At 46.8% G+C, this 17,842-nt stretch overlaps 1 protein-coding gene across 4 annotated transcripts in view; it reads left to right on the forward strand.

The window, feature by feature from the left end:
* The window catches only part of DOP1B (DOP1 leucine zipper like protein B), a 130,862-nt gene that overhangs the window by 48,426 nt on the left and 64,594 nt on the right, over positions 1 to 17,842 (forward strand). For all 4 annotated transcript variants that reach the window (XR_804602.4, XM_005202123.5, XM_002685151.6 and 1 more), the window contains exons 9-14: positions 3,017 to 3,131; positions 8,214 to 8,334; positions 10,270 to 10,389; positions 12,735 to 12,837; positions 14,028 to 14,219; positions 17,105 to 17,762. Coding sequence is in view for 3 of the 4 variants with exons in the window: in XM_005202123.5 (XP_005202180.2) it covers positions 3,017 to 3,131; positions 8,214 to 8,334; positions 10,270 to 10,389; positions 12,735 to 12,837; positions 14,028 to 14,219; positions 17,105 to 17,762 (1,309 nt within the window). In the remaining variant the exon portion in view is untranslated. The remainder of the gene's footprint in view (positions 1 to 3,016; positions 3,132 to 8,213; positions 8,335 to 10,269; positions 10,390 to 12,734; positions 12,838 to 14,027; positions 14,220 to 17,104; positions 17,763 to 17,842) is intronic.

The raw sequence follows: 17,842 nt of genomic DNA on the forward strand, positions 1-17,842 counted from the left end.
GTTCTCATCTCGTGCCGTGTGACTGCTTTTACTTCTATCCCAGAATGTTTAACAACTAGAACAACCCGTGATGTCACTCTGAGACAGCTGATTCTTTTTTTTTTTTAATTGGAGGCTAATTACTTTACAATATTGTGGTGGTTTTTACCATACATTGACCTGAATCAGCCACGGGTGTACATGTGTCCCGCATCCTGAACCCCCCTCCCACCTCCCTCCCCACCCATCCCTCTGGGTCATCCCGGTGCACCCTGTCTCATGCATTGAACCTGGACTAGTGATCTGTTTCACATATGGTGATATACATGTTTCAATGCTATTCTCAAATCATCCCACCCTCGCCTTCTCCCACAGAGTCCAAAAGTCTGTTGTTTATATCTGTGTCTCTTTTGAGAGACAGCTGATTCTTAAGTAGGTTGATAAGGAGTCCAGGGCCTTGAGGGACAAACCTTTTTTTTTTCTATATTCCTTCATCTTAAGTCACATAAGACATTTTTTTTTTCCCTTAAACTCTGAGTTGTTATGACAACAACCTATCTTTTCTAAGACTAACTTTCTTTAAACCCAGAGCTAATGATTACACAACAAAACAACTCATCTTGCTCAAGGGTCTGTTTTTCCTTAAACTCTATCAGTTCAATTCAGTTGCTCAGTCGTGTCCAACTCATTGCAACCCCATGAATTGCATGCCAGGCCTCCCTGTCCATCACCAACTCCTGGAGTTTACCCAAACTCATGTCCATTGAGTCAGTGATGCCATCCAGCCATCTCATCCTCTGTTGTCCCCTTCTCCTCCTGCCCCCAATCCCTCCCAGCATCAGAGTCTTTTCCCGTGAGTCAGCTCTTCACATGAGGTGGCCAGAGTATTGGAGTTTCAGCTTCAGCATCAGTCCTTCCAGTGAACACCCAGGACTGATCTCCTTTAGGATGGACTGGTTGGATCTCCTTGCAGTCCAAGGGAATCTCAAGAGTCTTCTCCAACACCACAGTTCAAAAACATCAATTCTTTGGTGCTCAGCTTTCTTCACAGTCCAACTCTCACATCCATACATGACCACTGGAAAAACCATAGCTTTGACTAGACGGACCTTTTTTTGGTAAAGTAACGTCTCTGCTTTTGAATATGCTATGTAGGTTGGTCACAACTTTCCTTCCAAGGAGTAAGCGTCTTTTAATTTCATGGCTGCAGTCACCATCTGCAGTGATTTTGGAGCCCAGAAAAATAAAGTCTGACACTGTTTCCACTGTTTCCCCATCTATTTCCCATGAAGTGATGGGACCAGATGCCATGATCTTAGTTTTCTGAATGTTGAGCTTTAAGCCCACTTTTTCACTCTCCTCTTTCACTTTCATCAAGAGGCTTAGTTCCTCTTCATTTTCTACCATAAAGGTGGTGTTATTTGCATATCTGAGGTTATTGATATTTCTCCTGGCAATCTTGATTCCAGCTTGTGCTTCTTCCAGCCCAGAGTTTCTCATGATGTACTCTGCATAGAAGTTAAATAAGCAGGGTGACAATATGCAGCCTTGACATACTCCTTTTCCTATTTGGAACCAGTCTGTTGTTCCATGTCCAGTTCTAACTGTTGCTTCCTGACCTGCGTATAGGTTTCTCAAGAGGCAGGTCAGGTGGTCTGGTATTCCCATCTCTTTCAGAATTTTCCACAGTTTATTGTGATCCACACAGTCAAAGCCTTTGGCATAGTCAATAAAGCAGAAATAGATGTTTTTCTGGAACTCTCTTGCTTTTTTGATGATCCAGCAGATGTTGGCAATTTGATCTCTGGTTCCTCTGCCTTTTCTAAAACCAGCTTGAACATCTGGAAGTTCATGATTCATGTATTGCTAAAGCCTGGCTTGGAGAATTTTGAGCATTACTTTCCTAGCGTGTGAGATGAGTACAATTGTGCGGTAGTTTGAGCATTCTTTGGCATTGCCTTTCTTTGAGATTGGAATGAAAACTGACCTTTTCCAGTCCTGTGGCCACTGCTGAGTTTTCCAGATTTGCTGGCATGTTGAGTGCAGCACTTTCACAGCATCATCTTTCAGGATTTGAAATAGCTCAACTGGAATTCCATCACCTCCACTAGCTTTGTTCATAGTTATGCTTTCTAAGGCCCACTTGACTTCACATTCCAGGATGTCTGGCTTTAGGTGAGTGATCACAGCATCATGATTATCTGGGTCGTGAAGATCTTTTTTGTACAGTTCTTCTGTGTATGCTTGCCACCTCTTCTTAATATCTTCTGCTTCTGTTAGGTCCGTATCATTTCTGTCCTTTATCAAGCCCATCTTTGCATGAAATGTTTGTTCCCTTGGTATCTCTAATTTTCTTGAAGAGATCTCTAGTCTTTCCCATTCTGTTGTTTTCCTCTATTTCTTTGCATTGATCACTGAGGAAGGCTTTCTTATCTCTCCTTGCTATCCTTTGGAACTCTGCATTCAAATGGGAATATCTTTCGTTTTCTCCTTTGCTTAAACTCTATACTAATAATTATATAGCAACAGTGTATCCTGCTCAAGTACATGTTTCTCCTCCTTAAGAACCTTCTGACTCATCCTGTTATCTTAAGAGATATGTTGTGGGAGTGGGTCTGGTAAGACCTTTCTACTGTTAGTAAAGTGAAGTCGCTCAGTCATGTCCAACTCTCTGCGACCCCATGGACTGTAGCCTACCAGGCTCCTCCATCCATGGGATTTTCCAGGCAAGAATACTGGAGTGGGTTGCCATTTCCTTCTCTATTTCCTTCTACTGTTAGTAAGCAACTGCAAAAGTATATATAAAGCCCCAACTGAACTCCACCCCCTTCTGATGTCAGAACTGTTTCTCTGTCCACTTTTCACTGTAATAAAACTTTGGCGCACAAAGCTCTAAGTGACTGAAGCCAAGTCTCTGGTCCCAAAGCAAAACCCTGTCCTTTGGAAATTCCGAATCCAACACCGTTCACCATAAGCCATCAACACTATACTGTATATAATACCCTAATGTGTGGCTTTTTTTAAAAAAAAACAACAGGGTCTGGCTGAGATCCTGCACCAGAAGTTCCCTGACACCGACGTAGAGGAGCGCCACCACGGGCACCTAAAGCCTTTCCGCATCCTCGTCAGTCTGCTCGACAAGCCGGAAATAGGTAACACCAGACGTGCTCTACCGACACCGCCGAAGGTGGATGCCCTGCTGAGAGGGAGTTAAATATCGGTGAGGTGCAGTCACCCCATTGTTTGCTAGTGGTTTAGTTGCCAACTCGGGTCCGACTCTGGGGACCCGGTGGACTGCAGCCCCCCAGGCTCCTCCATCCATGGGATTTTCCAGGCAAGGACAATGGAGTGGGTTGCCATTGCCTTCTCCAGGGGATCTTCCTGACCCACGAACCAAACCCAGGTCTCCTGCGTTGAAGGCAGGTCTCCTGCATTGCCAGCAAGTCTCCTGCATTGCAGCTGGATTCTTTGCCGACTGAGCTACAAGGGAAGCCACCGCATCGTTTAGAATACAGTTTACTCTTTGGAATTTCAGAATCTTGAGAGACTTCAGTCATGCTCTGTGCTTCAGTTTTCACTAATTGCTGCTGCTGCTAAGTCGCTTTGGTCGTGTCTGACTCTCTGTGATCCCACGTTCAGTAGGACTGTAGCCCACCAGGCTCCTCTGTCCATGGGATTCTGCAGGCGAGAATACTGGAGTGGGTTGCCATATCCTTCTCCAGGAGATCTTCCCAACCCAGGGATCGAACACGGGTCTCTCACCTTTGCAGGCAGTTTCTTCTTAAATTTTTTGCACAATTACTTGAATTTTTATTTTAGGAAAATACCTTTGAGCTGTTATGCTCATTGGCACACATGTCTGCACGGCACGTACAGTACTGACTTTATGAGAACGTGTCTTCAGTTAAATGGCTTTGGTTGTATTCTCAAGAAAACAGGGGACCCTCCTCCGTCTTTTTGCCTTGGGAGTCCAGACAAGCTCCCTCTGCCATGTAGGCCTCAGTCTTTTCCTCTGTCACATGAAGGAGGGTCTGATTTCGGAGAGATAGCAGTGAGTGGTAACTTGAAGTGAGATCTTAGACCTCTGCCCAGGAATTGAACCTGGGTATCCTGGATGAAAGCCAGGAATCCTGGCCACTAGTCCAGCAAGGGCTAGAGGCAAGAAGCAAAATTCCACTGGCCCTTTACCCCATTGAAAAATACATTTGTCTAAGAGGCAAAAGCTATAAAAACAGGTTCAAAGTTTATTATTAGAGACTCAGAACAACGAGTAGGAGAGCACACAGAGAAATAGTTTGTTAAGACGGAAGAAAGGCAGAAATAGGGCCTCCCCGATGGCTCAGTGGTAAAGAATCTACCTGCAGTGCAGGAGATGCAGGAGACCGAGGTTCGATCCCTGGGTCCGGAAGATCCCCTGGAGAAGGAAATGGCAATCCACTCTGGTATTCTTGCCTGGAAATCCCATGGACAGAGGAGCCTGGTGGGCCACAGTCCAGAGGGTCATAAAGAGTCGGGCACGACTGAGCATGCACACGGCCGGTCCATTGGTAAGGCAGAGAAAGGGTGTGGATGTCCCATCTAGTGAGGAGAGCAGCAGAGAGACGGTTAAATCATCTGTGTAGGGCAGTTCCTCCAGGTCTTTGCCTTTGGCCAGTTACCTGATTTCTTTTCCCACACCCGACGAGCCTGAAGACCCTCCCCAACATGCGTGTGCAACTTTTTCCCAAGATGGATTCCAGCCCAAAGGCCAACGGGAGGGAGGCTTAGCATTACCTATTATGGGATGGTGCCCCTCCTCTTTTGACCCCCCAAGGAGGCTTCCTGTGCCTGTGCAGCGTCTCCCTTGCCCCAAGGAGGGGAAATACATGAACTCGTGATCCTTTATGCAAAAGGAGTTCAGCCCCCCTGTCCCTGCCCACAGCTGTATATTAAAACAGGAAGGAAGCCTGGCTCTTTACCCTATTTCTGTTATTCCTTTTTTGAAATGCAAACAGGAGGCTGATGGTAAATATCCAGCCTCCAGCCCACCTGCCTCCTTTCCTCAAGAAATGTAAATAGGAGGCTGGTTGTAAACCCCCGCCTGGATCCCAGCTGTCTCAGGCCTCAGGTTAAACTAGACTCTGGGTCGGGAAGGCTCCCCCTTTACACACTGTGGTCCTCTGGGAGTCAAACAGGAAAGTGGCCTTCTCTCTCCCTTGCTTTAAAAAAGATAAACTGCTCCAGTGTCCATTCACCCTGAGAAATCAGCACCTCACGCCTTGAACAGCGTCACCGGCCAGGAAAGCCCTTCTTCTGCCCCGGATTCAGTCTCGATGGCGTCCTCTGAGCCTTCTGCTCAGGGCGGCCTGCTGTTCAGGCACTATTTGCAGAGAACAGGAGTGGAGAGTGTTAGCGAAGTTCCTCTCCATCAGGCATCAGGACGGGGACCTTTCCTTGATGCTTTCAGAGACAGGCGTGAGGCATCTATGCAGCCGGGGAGGCACTAACCTCTAGGCAGATAAAGGGAAACGTAGGCTTCTGGTCACGTTAGAAGGGAGACTGCGGTCCTAATGTGTCCTACTTGTTGTTAATAATAACAGTGACATTTGAGGGGCAATCATTTTGTGCATCATTAATATTTGTTGTTGTTCAGTCACTCAGTCGTGTCTCTTTGTGACCCCATGAACTGCAGCACACCAGGCTTCCCTGTCCTTCACTATCTCCCGGAGCTTGCTCAAACTCATGTCCATCGAGTCAGTGATGCCATCCAACCATCTCATCCTCTGTTGACCCCTTCTCCCCCTGCCTTCAGTCTTTCCCTGCACCAGGGTCTTTTCTAGTGAGTTGGCTCTTTGCATCAGGTGGCTGAAGTATTAGAGCTTCAACATCAGTCCTTCCAATGAATATCCAGGGTTGATCTCCTTTAGGATGGACTGGTTGGATCTCCTTGCAGTCCAAGGGACTCTCAAGAGTCTTTTCCAACACCACAGTTCAAAAGCATCAATTCTTCAGCGTTCAGCCTTCTTTATGGTCCAGCTCTTGCATCCATACATCCCTGGTGGCTCAGACAGTAAAGAATCTGCCTGCAGTGTGGAAGACCCAGGTTTGACCCCTCAGTCTGGAAGATCCCCTGGAGAAGGGAATGGCTACCCACTCCAGTGTTCTTGCCTGAAGAATTCCAGAGGACAGAGGAGCCTGGCAGGCTACAGACCAACTCAAAGAGTTGGATATGACTGAGCGACTAACACACACATCATTAATATACATCCATGCATATGTCATACCTTCAAAAACCCTGAGTAACTTTTCTGACTACACACATTCTGCAGATGGAGAATAGGGCGGAGCAAGTCTGAGTCATTTTCCAGGGCCCACCGAGGAGCTGGAGTTTCAGCTGGACTGAAACTCTGGAGTCTGTCTGACTGCAGAACCTGAGCTCTGTTTGTCAGAACGTTGCTCCTTACTTGATGACCCTTGGATGGCCCATCCCCAAGATGCTAACTCCTGTGACACAGATGAACTTGGGTGCATGACAGGTGCATCTCTGGTTGCTCCTGATCAAATTCAAAGCACAAGGCTTGTGTGTCTCCAGGCTCCGCCTTGGGGATGGGTGTTTTATGTCAAGGCCTTGACCTGGGTCAAGTGAGTGTTGAACTAACTTGGGCTCCAGGTTGTATTTTCTGGAATGGGATGAATGATAGGTTTCTGCCTCATCACAGAAGTCAAATTTGTCTCTCTGATAGTTTAGTTTCCCATTGAAAGGCACAGAGCCCCTCTTGTTGTTCACAAGCCCCTCTTCACAAAGGCCCCTCTTTGTGAAGGGCAAAGGAGAGGATTGATACTGTAGACTGGAAGGCACAAGACGGTCAGTCTTATCTGTGCTTTGGCTACCAGGCTTTAGCCAATTCCTCATTTCTCCTTGAATGTCAACCACTTTCCTTCACTAGTAAAAACCATTTGGGTTGGGAAGATCCTCTGGAGTAGGAAATGGCAACCCACTCCAGTATTCGTGCCTATAAAATTCCATGATCAGAGGAACCTGGCATGCTGCGGTCCAGGGGGTCACAAAGACCCACCAAGACTGAGCGCACACACACACAGTTTTATGCTGTAGATAAAATACAACCTGGGGCTTATTGTGAAAAGGGGGCCTTTGCCTTTGGAAGCGTAAGAGATCAGATTATTTGCTTATTCTTTGTTGACAGAGCTTGTGTTTTCTCTGCCTCGTGCTGTGTCCATTCCTCTGATTACAAGGGTGGGAAGCCATGACCTTCCATGAGGCCTACTGGTTGGTGCTCGAGGAGCAGAAATGTCCAGTCGCTTCCTACCTGCCTGTCTGGCAGGGTCCAGTTCTCTTGTGCCATCTTAAGCTTTTCTGGGTTGGTGATTATTTCTCTTGTGTCATTCTAGCTCATCATTAAAAGTATTCACAATGGGAAATTGCCCTACTGTGTTGGGGTTTATGTAGAGGGAATGTCTCTGGCTGGGCAGTTTCTGTGCTCTTAATATTCATCCCCTGCCTCCACCTGGGAGAATCCACCTGGGCTAGTTACTCAGCCTCAGTCGCCTCATCCATAATCAGGACAGCATACCTCATTACATACCTGGTTCTTTGGCTGTTGTAAGGATTAAATAAGTTAATAGTTACAGAATGCTCAGAATAGTGGCCAGCGCATAGTAAGCCCTACAAAAATGTTCCCTTGGACAGAAAGATCAAACCAGTCAATCCTAAGGGAAATCAACCCTGAATATTCATTGGAAAATCTGATGCTGAAGCTCCAATACTTTGGCCTCCTGACGCGAAGTGGTGACTCGTTGGAAAAGACCCTGAAGCTGGGAAAGATTGAGGGCAGGAGGAGAAGGGGACAATAGAGGATGAGATGGTTGTTTGGCATCAGTGACTCAGTGGACACGAGTTTGAGTAAACTCCAGAAGATAGTGAAGGACAGGATAGCCTGGTGTGCTGTAGTCCATGGGGTCACAAAGAGTCGGACACGACTGAGCGACTGAACAACAACAGAAATGGTGACTGTCTTCATGGATGTTATTCCCCCAACTAAAGTTGTGATTTTCACAACCAAAGTTAAGTTTCTGTACATTTAAGACTATACAAATTATCTATGTATATGGAGTTACTCATGATATGTGTTACACACTTGTCATTTGTTGGTTTAAAAATGGATTTTTAAAAAATACTGATATTTTATTTCTTATTTACTCATTCATTCATTTGGCCATTTTCTTTATAATTGCAGGGCCTCAAGTTGTTGAGAATTTGTTTCTCGAAGTCATCCGGGCGTTTTATTCTTATTGCAGAGATGCTCTTGGCTCTGATCTTAAACTTAGCTACACTCAGAGCGGAAGTTCGGTGATAAGGTAGGGGCGTGGCTTTCAAATTCACTCTTCCTGATGTGCTCGAGGCTGGAGATGTAGTAGGCCAAGCCACTCCTTAAGATAACTTCTGCTCTTAAATCAGTCAACCTGAATCAACTTTTCCCTGTTGAATGCTGAGAAGGTTACGAGGAGTTTTATCTTGTCTCTGCCCCAGCCTGGGACGTACAGACTGTGTTTTTGGCAGAGTGTGAAAAGTTGCACAACAAAGGCAGCTGGGTCTAGTGTACAAGTGTGAGTTACCGGGAGGAGGGCAGGCAGGACGTGGGGTCAGGAAGTGGGGCCGGTGGGTGTGAGTCTTCAGGAGACAAGTCAGAGGGCAGGGGGGGCCCCGGGGCTCCTGCTGGAGGACCCGAAGGTACAGCGAGTGGGGTTTGGGAGACGGCAGACAAGGCAGTAACGTGCACAGTGTGTAGTTACCTGTCAGCCCTGTGTCTTGTCCTGTTTTTGTTCTTATCCGTCAGCCCTGTGTCTTGTCCTGTTTTTGTTCTTTTCAAGGAAGGGTGCGTGCTAAGTCGCTTCAGCCGTGTCCGACTCTATGCACCCCTATGGACTGCTGCCCACCAGGCTCCTCTGTCCCTGGGGTTCTTCAGGCAAAAATACTGGAGTTGGTGGTCGAGCCCTTCTCCAGGGGATCTTCCTGACCCAGGAATTGAACCCCTGTCTCCTACCTCTTCCTTTTTCCTTTATTCTTAATGTAGTTCCTTTTTCCCTGACTTGGCATTGGTCTACTGAAAATTTAGGACTTCCCAGGTGGCTCAGTGGTAAAGAACCTGCTGCCAATGCAGGAGATGCAGGTTCAGTCCCTGAGTGGAGAAGGTCCCCTGGAGGAGGGCATGATGACCCACTCCAGTATTCTTGCCTGGACAATCCCAGGGATAGAGGAGCCTGGCGGGCTACAGTCCATGGGGTCGCGAAGAGTCAGACACGACTGAATGCACATACACACACAAGTACTGAAAATTGAAATCTGTTGGATTTTCCTGGTTATTAACTGTAAGTATACCAAGAGTCTTTCGTGTTTGTTTTTTCCTCACAGAATGAGAGTGGTTTACTGTTTTCCTGAATATGAAAGTAATACATGTTCATTGTAGAACGTACCAATATCTGAAAGTATTGAGAAAAAAAAGATACCATCTATAATCCCACTGCCCTTCTGAGAAAAACATAAAACATTCCAGACTTTCAATGCCTAAGTATATAGGTGCCTATCTTTTGTTTTTAAGCTGAAGTTACAGTAGCTGTTCAGTTGCCTGTTTATTTTTTTTTAATGCAAGTTATGACTGGCTTTACAGTCTTCTCCTATGGAGGATAATGGTTGCCTTAGAGTCCTTAGTAAGGAGCTGTCACTTAAGAAATCCTGACTAATCGATCAATCTCTTAAAGACTTTTGGGTGGTCTCTAGTCTTCCAATATTTTATAATGACGTTCTCATAATTCCCTTATGTGTACATCTTTGTGTGCTTGTACAAGGATTTCTATAGCATAAGTCCCTAGAATAAATTCCCTGAGTTATAGATGTGCATTTAAATGTTAGCCAAATTTCTCTCCTAAATGGCTGTACTATGTTATTTTACCAGTAGAGTATGTAATTACCAACAGTTGGACTTAAGCTGGTTTTCCATATCACATTCTTTTTTCAGTAGCTCTTAAGCTTACTTCTGAGGGAATGTATCAATATACGTACTATTTAGGATGGCACGTGCTTGCTCTTCCCTATATAAGAACAGTAATATTTTATCTATGACAAAGTTTGTCAGCCTCTCCGGAAATAAGTCATAAAAGATTGAAACGGGTTTATTCACACACTGCACCCCAGGTGAATGAATGATACAGTGAATTTGTGTTTTTCAGACGTGGTATTCCCATAATACAGGATTTTTCATAGATACATGTATAAGTATTCCTCTTCCTTTACAGTGCAATAAAAGAAAACAGAAATGCCTCTGAGATTGTTAAGACAGTGAATTTGCTGATCACGTCCCTGAGCTCAGACTTCCTCTGGGATTACATGACAAGGTGTTTTGAGGACTGTTTCAGGTAAGCCTCCAGTTCAGGCTTTATAAACATGTGGGAAGGAATTGAGGCTGTCATGGTTTCTCATAGCTGCTCATTGTGGTCAGGTTATACTCAATGGCTGACACTGGGATGAGCTCTGCTGAGTATATGATTGGATTCACTTAAACTCATAATAGAATTAAGAACGCTGCCATTGAGAGGGTTCACACGATGCTGATGCTTCCTAATTAAAGTCAAACTTTAGTAACAAACCCATGCATTTTCTGGTTGGTGTCAATTTAATCAGGTTTCTTTCCACTGTGCCCTTAGAGGCCTGATCTATTCAACAAGCTTGGTTTTGTGGCCCAGGGACTGGAGAGAGAGTGTTTTTCAAATCATCAGTCATCTTAAATTCTTACTGAAATCAGTGTATAATGGGTTCAGATGAAAACATTTGTGTTCTGAGCTGCTGTAATCAGCTTTCCCGTCACTTTCAATCTGGTGGATTGCACCGACTCCAAACTGTGGGGCAGTGGCCAGCTTGGGACTGCAAGCTTCCCCGCGGGGCCCTTTCCCAGATTTTCCCTGTAAATGAGGACAGGTGTAATCTCTAAGATCCAGTTCTGTCCTGTGATTCATGGTATAAAACTTAATTCCCGTCACCTCCTTTGGAACATTCTGCGTTGTCACACCGCCTTTGGTACCTGTAGCTGTAATCAAAGCGTAACTTACTAAAGTTTGTCTCAGGCTGTCCCCTCCACATACCCCCAGGAAAAGCAGGCACATCCATCATGTAAGAGAGCCAGAGAGCAGAGATGTGACGGATCCTGTGTGATATAGCACAGCAGATCAGCAGCAGCTGAGACTGGAACCAGGCCTGCCTGCCTGACGTCCCAGCTGTTCCTGCCATGTCCTCTGCCGCCTCTGGTGCCAGACCCAGCGGGCGCTTCAATCTACGATGAATAAATTACTTGTAATTGGATCCACGGGTGACAGCAAGGCCATGTTATACTGAGACCGGAGTGTGTTTTGGTCCGCTCAGTTCCATTTCAGAGTTACGGGAACGCTTTCTTTAAAAAAGAGAATTAACTGTGAAACATTTCAGACACAGGAAAAGATGGGAAATAATGTCAGACACCTGAACCCATTGCTAAAATTGTGGACAGTATTTGACCTTCGGTTTTCACATCTTTTTTTTTTTTTTAAGGAATAAAACGTTACCACCCAGACAGAGCTAACCCCTTACCTTCCCAGCAGCTTCCCTTCTTTCATCCCAGCTTTAATCACTGTCCTGAAGTGCATGTCTGTCCCAGTGATGTCTATACTTTTATAACAAATATAAAAAAAGTATCCAGTATAAAAACAACTATCCAGAAATGATACAGTCTGTTTTGCCTCTTCAAGTTTTACATCAATGGTATCAAATTGCGTATAACTTTTCACCCATGTGTGTTTGGTTGGGAGGTGCAGGTCAGAGACCTCTGGAGATTTATCTGTATGGTAACATACACCCCTAGTCCGTTCACCTTGGGTGCAGTCAGCCAGCGTCTGAATAAACCAGGTTCAGTCTTTTCATCACTGCAGGTAGTACCCTGGTGACCGCACTGATTCTGTCTCTTTATATGCAGACGTGGGGGGTCTCTTTAGAATAGACACCTAGGAGCAGAATCTCCTCGATGAAGTGAATGCAGTTCTTCCATTTCTTACCCAGATAAACGCTGAGATACCTAAGCGATCATTTACAGTGAAGAAAGTTAACTCAGGTCGAACTGTACTGTGATAGCAGGATGAATCCAAAATTACTGTTTTGAGAACCAGTATATTGACTTTTTAACTTAGGTATCCAGTTGCCTACTTATTGAAAAGGAAGTGTTGAGTTTGAGAATAAGATAAGCAGCTACCAGTAGAATTCCCCAGTGGAGTAGCAGTTCTCTCTGGGAGCTGAGGGATTCTAAGCTCATGGGGATGATGCGGGGTGGGAGCAGGAGGGGGAGCTATCTCCGGTTGCCCCCACAGCAAGTCGAACAGCTGTCCTGCCTTCTGGAGCCAGGCTCCTTCCCTGGGAACACGCTTTTGGTTTGGGGCTGGGGACCTGGAATTATTGCTGTTGACACTTTGAGATCAGCCAGGTATGGAATCCCATGGGGGCATGGACCACTCTCAGTTGCTATGATAAAGTTCAGGTCAGAGTCAACCTGTTTCGGAGATTCAAGACTTACTGACGCTTCTCTGTGTTACATCATTTTGAGCATCAAGGCTGAATTATTAGAACTACAGAAGCTGTCTTTCACTGTGGTTGAAATAGAATAAATTACTTTATTGGAAATCATAGGAATTGCTTGATAGTATTACAAGAGAGTGGTTTTTCTTTCCTGTGGTTCACGCAGACCCGTGAAGCGGAGTCCCTCTGTTGGGAGAAGCATCGGCCCTCCCCCGACAGTCTCAGAGCTCTGCACCCTCCTCGTGTTCCTTCTGGACGTGATCCCCCTGGTAGGTCCTTTGCTCTCCAGAGGTGGCTCTATGCTGGCTGTCATTGGGATTCTTATTAGTGGTGTTGGTCTTTTTCTAAACCTCATCTTACCGACAGACTTCTCTTGTGTAGCTCAGTCGGTAAAGAATCTACCTGCAATGCAGGAGATCTGGCTTCGATCCCTGGGTCAGGAAGATCCCCTGGAGAAGGGAATGGCAACCTACTCCAGTATTCTTGCCTGGAGAATCCCCATGGACAGAGGAGCCTGGTGGGCTACAGTCCCTGGGGTCGCAAAGAGTCAGACATGACTTAGTGACTGAACCACCACCCCCGCCAGCATCTTACTGAAAAAGTGGTTGTGCATAGACACCACTTAATGTTTGTTTCAGCGTGGAAGATGTAGCTGAATGTGGTCTCATATCTTTTAGGCCCTTGTGATATACGGAGTTATAACACTTCAGCCAGTGGTAAGTGGGCTGAGCCGAAGGTACGGAGACCAGATAAGGAGCTGGGTGGCATCCTTGGACAGCAGTTATTTAGGAATGAGTATCATGATATATAGATAGATAGAATGAAAGTCGCTCAGTCACGTCTGACTCTTTGCGACCACATGGACTGTAGCCTGCCAGGCTCCTCTGTGCGTGGGATTCTCCAGGCAAGAATGCTGGAGTGGGTAGCCTTTCCCTTCTCCAGGAGATCTTCCCAACCCAGGGATGGAACCCAGGTCTCCCGCATTGCAGGCAGATTCTTTACCAGCTGAACCACCAGAGAAGGAATGTTATTTCTTTTTTAAATTTTTTAAAAGAAAATTTTGGTCCCGCTGCCCCGGCACCTTGGTTCTCTGACCAGAGATCAAACCCTCACCCCCTGCATTTGGAAGCATGGAATTTTAACCACTGGACCCCCAGGGAAGTCCCAGAAAGTAAACGTATTTCTTAAAAGTTACATCCTTGGCTGATTTTCTCCAAGGAAACAAATTCCCTTAATAGAGAAATGAATGTGGCAGTCATTTTCTGCTAGAAAGAGGGAAGGCACCTGAAAGGAGAGAAAAAATGTCCATGGATGTATTTAGATCAAGAAGAAATACTGTTTTGTTTTCCAACTTGGAAACAAATGTGGAACAAACTTAGGCCCAGAAAATGCTTGCGTTTTCCAAGGCACTGCTTTCTGCTGATCACACATGAGTTAAACCCACATCTGTGTTTCACAGGAACTTTACTCGGAGGTGCAAACCCAGTACCTCCCACAGGTGCTTGGCTGCCTGCTACAGCCTCTGGCCGAGGAGATGGAGATGCTGAGCTTACCCGAACTCACGCACGCCCTAAGGACCTGTTTCAAAGTGCTCAGCAAGGTCCAAATGCCGCCTTCCTACCTGGACACGGAGCCCACGAGTGGGAGCTTGGTACGTGTTGGGAAGAGCCGACATGGTTTTCCGGGCTAACGGGCTCTTGGGCCCCCCTGGATAGGAATAAAGACTAGAAGACATGTCGGTAATATCCAAAGCAGGCTTCTAAGACCCTCATACGCTTTGTGAAAGCTTGTCGTGTTGAAATAACCCCGTTCATTTCACCCTCTGCCCTACTGTCTTTCTGCTGAAGCCCACCTACTAAGCTAATGATTTACACACAGCTCACCATCTCGACCTTTCTATGTGTATGTTTGTATATGGGGAATTTTGCGCTTTCTTATTTTTTTACTTTTTACTCACTACAAGTGAGAGAGTAGTCCCTGGGGCTGCAGTAAGGTGACAGAACAGCAGAAGGTTCCCGTCTCCCAGCTCTGGAGGGCAGATGTCCGAGGCTAAGGTGTCAGCAGGGTGGTTCCTTGTAGGCTGTGAGGAAGCGTCTGTTCCGTGCATTGCCCCGTCTTCTAGTGTTCCTGGCGTTCCTTGACTTGTAGACCCGCTGCCCCAGTCTCAGCCTCCCCCTTCCCATATCTTCCCTGTGTGCATGTCTGTGCGTGTCCAGATTTCACCTTTTTATAAAGACACCCATCATACTGGATTAGAACCCACCCTAATGACCTCATTTCACTTGATCATCTGCAAGGACCCTAATTCCAAATAAGATCACAGTCACAAATACTGGTGTTGGGGAGGCTTCAGCATTTTTTTTTTAGGGAACATAATTCAACCCATAATAGACATTATTTCTCTGATTTGCTTTGGTTTTCATCCAAACACTCCTTGGAGAGCATCTGTATCTGTTTACAGCGATATCTTGCTGGTTTCTCATTTCTGCATGAGAGTTTATGGTATGGCTTTACAGTTTCTTCAACTACTCCCCTATTGAGGTTGTTTTTTTTTTGTTTTTTTTCCAGTTATTTCTAGTTTTTCACTGCTACAGTGCAGCTGTCAACATCTTCATGCAACCTGCTCTCAAGGCTGCCAGTGTCTCTGAGGAATCAGTTCCTAGAAATGGGAATCAAGCCCATTTCTTAATGTGAAGAGATGCTGCCAAATTGTCCTCCAAAAAGACCATAACAATACAGTTCCACGAGCAGTTTGAGGCCCATGGTCTTTGAATTATTTTTTAATTTATGCTTTGTTTAGGGATTTGAAAGTTCTGCCCTTGAGATCCATTCAGTCCAGTGGCAGACAGGAACAGGCTAAAAACGGGAACCCTTCCTGAAAGGAGGGTGGCTTCCCTGGTGGCTCAGAGGGTAAAGCGTCTGCCTGCAATGCAGGAGACCCGGGTTTCATCCCTGGGTCAGGAAGATCCCCTGGAGAAGGAAATGGCAACCCACTCCAGTACTCTTGCCTGGAAGATTCCATGGACGGAGGAGCCTGGTAGGCCACAGTCCATGGGATCGCAAAGAGCTGGACATGACTGAGTAACTTCACCTTATTCCTTTCCTGAAAGGAGAGCTGTGCGTGTTGGTTAGTGCTGGGAGGCAGGTGGGCTGCCCGTGGGGCTTGAAGCTCAGTTTGCAGACTAGTTACCGGTTCTTCCTTCACTTTCAAAGCTAGTTTTTTTTTCTCCCTACCTGTTAAAACTGTTGGAAAAATCCTCAAAAGGATGTAAGCTATAAAGTATAAGCATGTATTGTGTACAAATATAAATAACAATGTTTCCAAATATATGCATGATACTGTCTCATTCTTCCCCAGAGAGTGGGTCAGGTGCTGAAAAGTTTTCAGTTTAATGTAGTATTCCCTGAATAATAGTATATAAGAAGTTGATTCATTGAAGTGTCATCCTTCTGAAAAAGCCACAGAATGTATGTACACGTGTGTGTGCATATGTGAGTCATGTATGTGGTTAATACTCTGTTCTTTCTGTCTCCTCTTATTTCATTCCTTTATGCCTGTATTTTATGCTCAACCCAATTTCCTTATTCATATTCTTAAATGTCAGGAACTTTTTCTTTTTTCATTTCATTTTGCTTTCTTAAAATTTGGCTATCTCACGTTGGAGTATTGTGCTCAGTCGTGTCTGACTCTTTGCAACCCCATGGACTGTTTGTGGCCCACCAGGCTCCTCTCGGAGAAGGCAATGGCACCCCACTCCAGTACTCTTGTCTGAAAAATCCCATGGACGGAGGAGCCTGGTAGGCTGCAGTCCATGGGGGTCACACAGAGTCGGACACGACTGAGCGATTTTACTTTCACTTTTCACTTTCATGCATTGGAGAAAGAAATGGCAACCCACTCCAGTGTTCTTGCCTGGAGAATCCCAGGGACGGGGGAGCCTGGTGGGCTGCCGTCTATGGGGTCGCACAGAGTCAGACACGACTGAAGCGACTTAGCAGCAGCAGGCTCCTCTGCCCATGGAATTCTCAAGGCAGCGATACTGGACGTGGGTGCTGTTTTCTCCTCCAGGGGATCTTCCCCACCCAGGGATCGAACCCGTGTCTCCTGCACTGGCAGACAGATTCTTGACTACTAGCGCCCCCTGGGAAGCCCATGCTGGAGGAGAGCGGATGAACGCTGTTGTGATAGTTGCAGGTACACAGCAGAGTGACTCAGCTGTACGTACACGTTGCGTCCTTTCTCCCCAGCTCCCTTCCCTCCCGTCTAGGCTGCCACGCAACACTGAGCAGCGTTCCCTGTGCTATACAGTAGGTCCCTGCTGGCAGAAACTGTTTTTAAATAACCTTTTTGGATTCTGAAGGGTCTAAATAAATGGTAAGAAGAGGGCTCTCTCGTGATACACATGGAGATCCTCTTGGCGTAGAAAACTGGTCTCGAAAAATAGGGAGGATGCATTCGTAGCCTGATTCACTTGATGTTTGAACCCCTCGGTCTTACGAGATCCACAATACAAGATTCCTTTTTTTTTTTTGCAGAGTCCAGTCAGAGGTGAAAACACCGAAGTGATTTCCGACACAGATGCCATGCCCGCCGGCGATGAAGATGCGCCGTTTCCCCCGCTGAAATCGGAAGACAGCGGCATCGGGCTGAGCGCCTCCTCGCCGGAGCTCTCGGAGCACTTGCGGGTGCCCCGGGTTTCCCCGGACAAAGACGACATCTGGAAGAAGGGTGGGAGCATGCAGAGGACGTTCCTTTGCATCCAGGAGCTGATCGCCAACTTTGCCCACAAGAACGTTTTCGGGGCGCAGCTGACGGCGTCCGGGGAAGACACCAAGTCTGTGGAGGAGCCTGCGGGTCCGCGGGATGAAGGTGGGAAGGGCTCGTGGGAGGCCCGGCACCTGGGCGGCGTGCCCCAGTTCAAGCAGATGCTCTCCGACCTCTTTATGGCCCGAGGGTCCCCCTTCAAGGCCAGGAGTGTGGAGCCGCCCTCACCCCTACCCCGCAGCCCCGGCCGCAAGAAGGACGAGGGGTGGGCCGTGGGCCAGGTGGTCCTAGACCTGGGGGGCTCCCAGGAGGGCGTCCGGGAGGCCTTCGCGGCCGCCTGCCACCTGCTGCTGGACTGCGCCACCTTCCCTGTGTACCTGTCCGAGGAGGAGATGGAGCAGCTCTGTGAGGTCCTCTTCCAGCCTCCAGGTGAGGGGCACCCAGGGAGTGTGCTGGGAGGGGTCAGGAGCCTTGGGCCCCTGAGGGTTATAGACGAGTTAAAACTTCAC

Source organism: Bos taurus, chromosome 1 (genome assembly GCF_002263795.3).
Source record: "Bos taurus isolate L1 Dominette 01449 registration number 42190680 breed Hereford chromosome 1, ARS-UCD2.0, whole genome shotgun sequence".
In the NCBI taxonomy this organism is placed as follows: Eukaryota; Metazoa; Chordata; class Mammalia; order Artiodactyla; family Bovidae; genus Bos; species Bos taurus.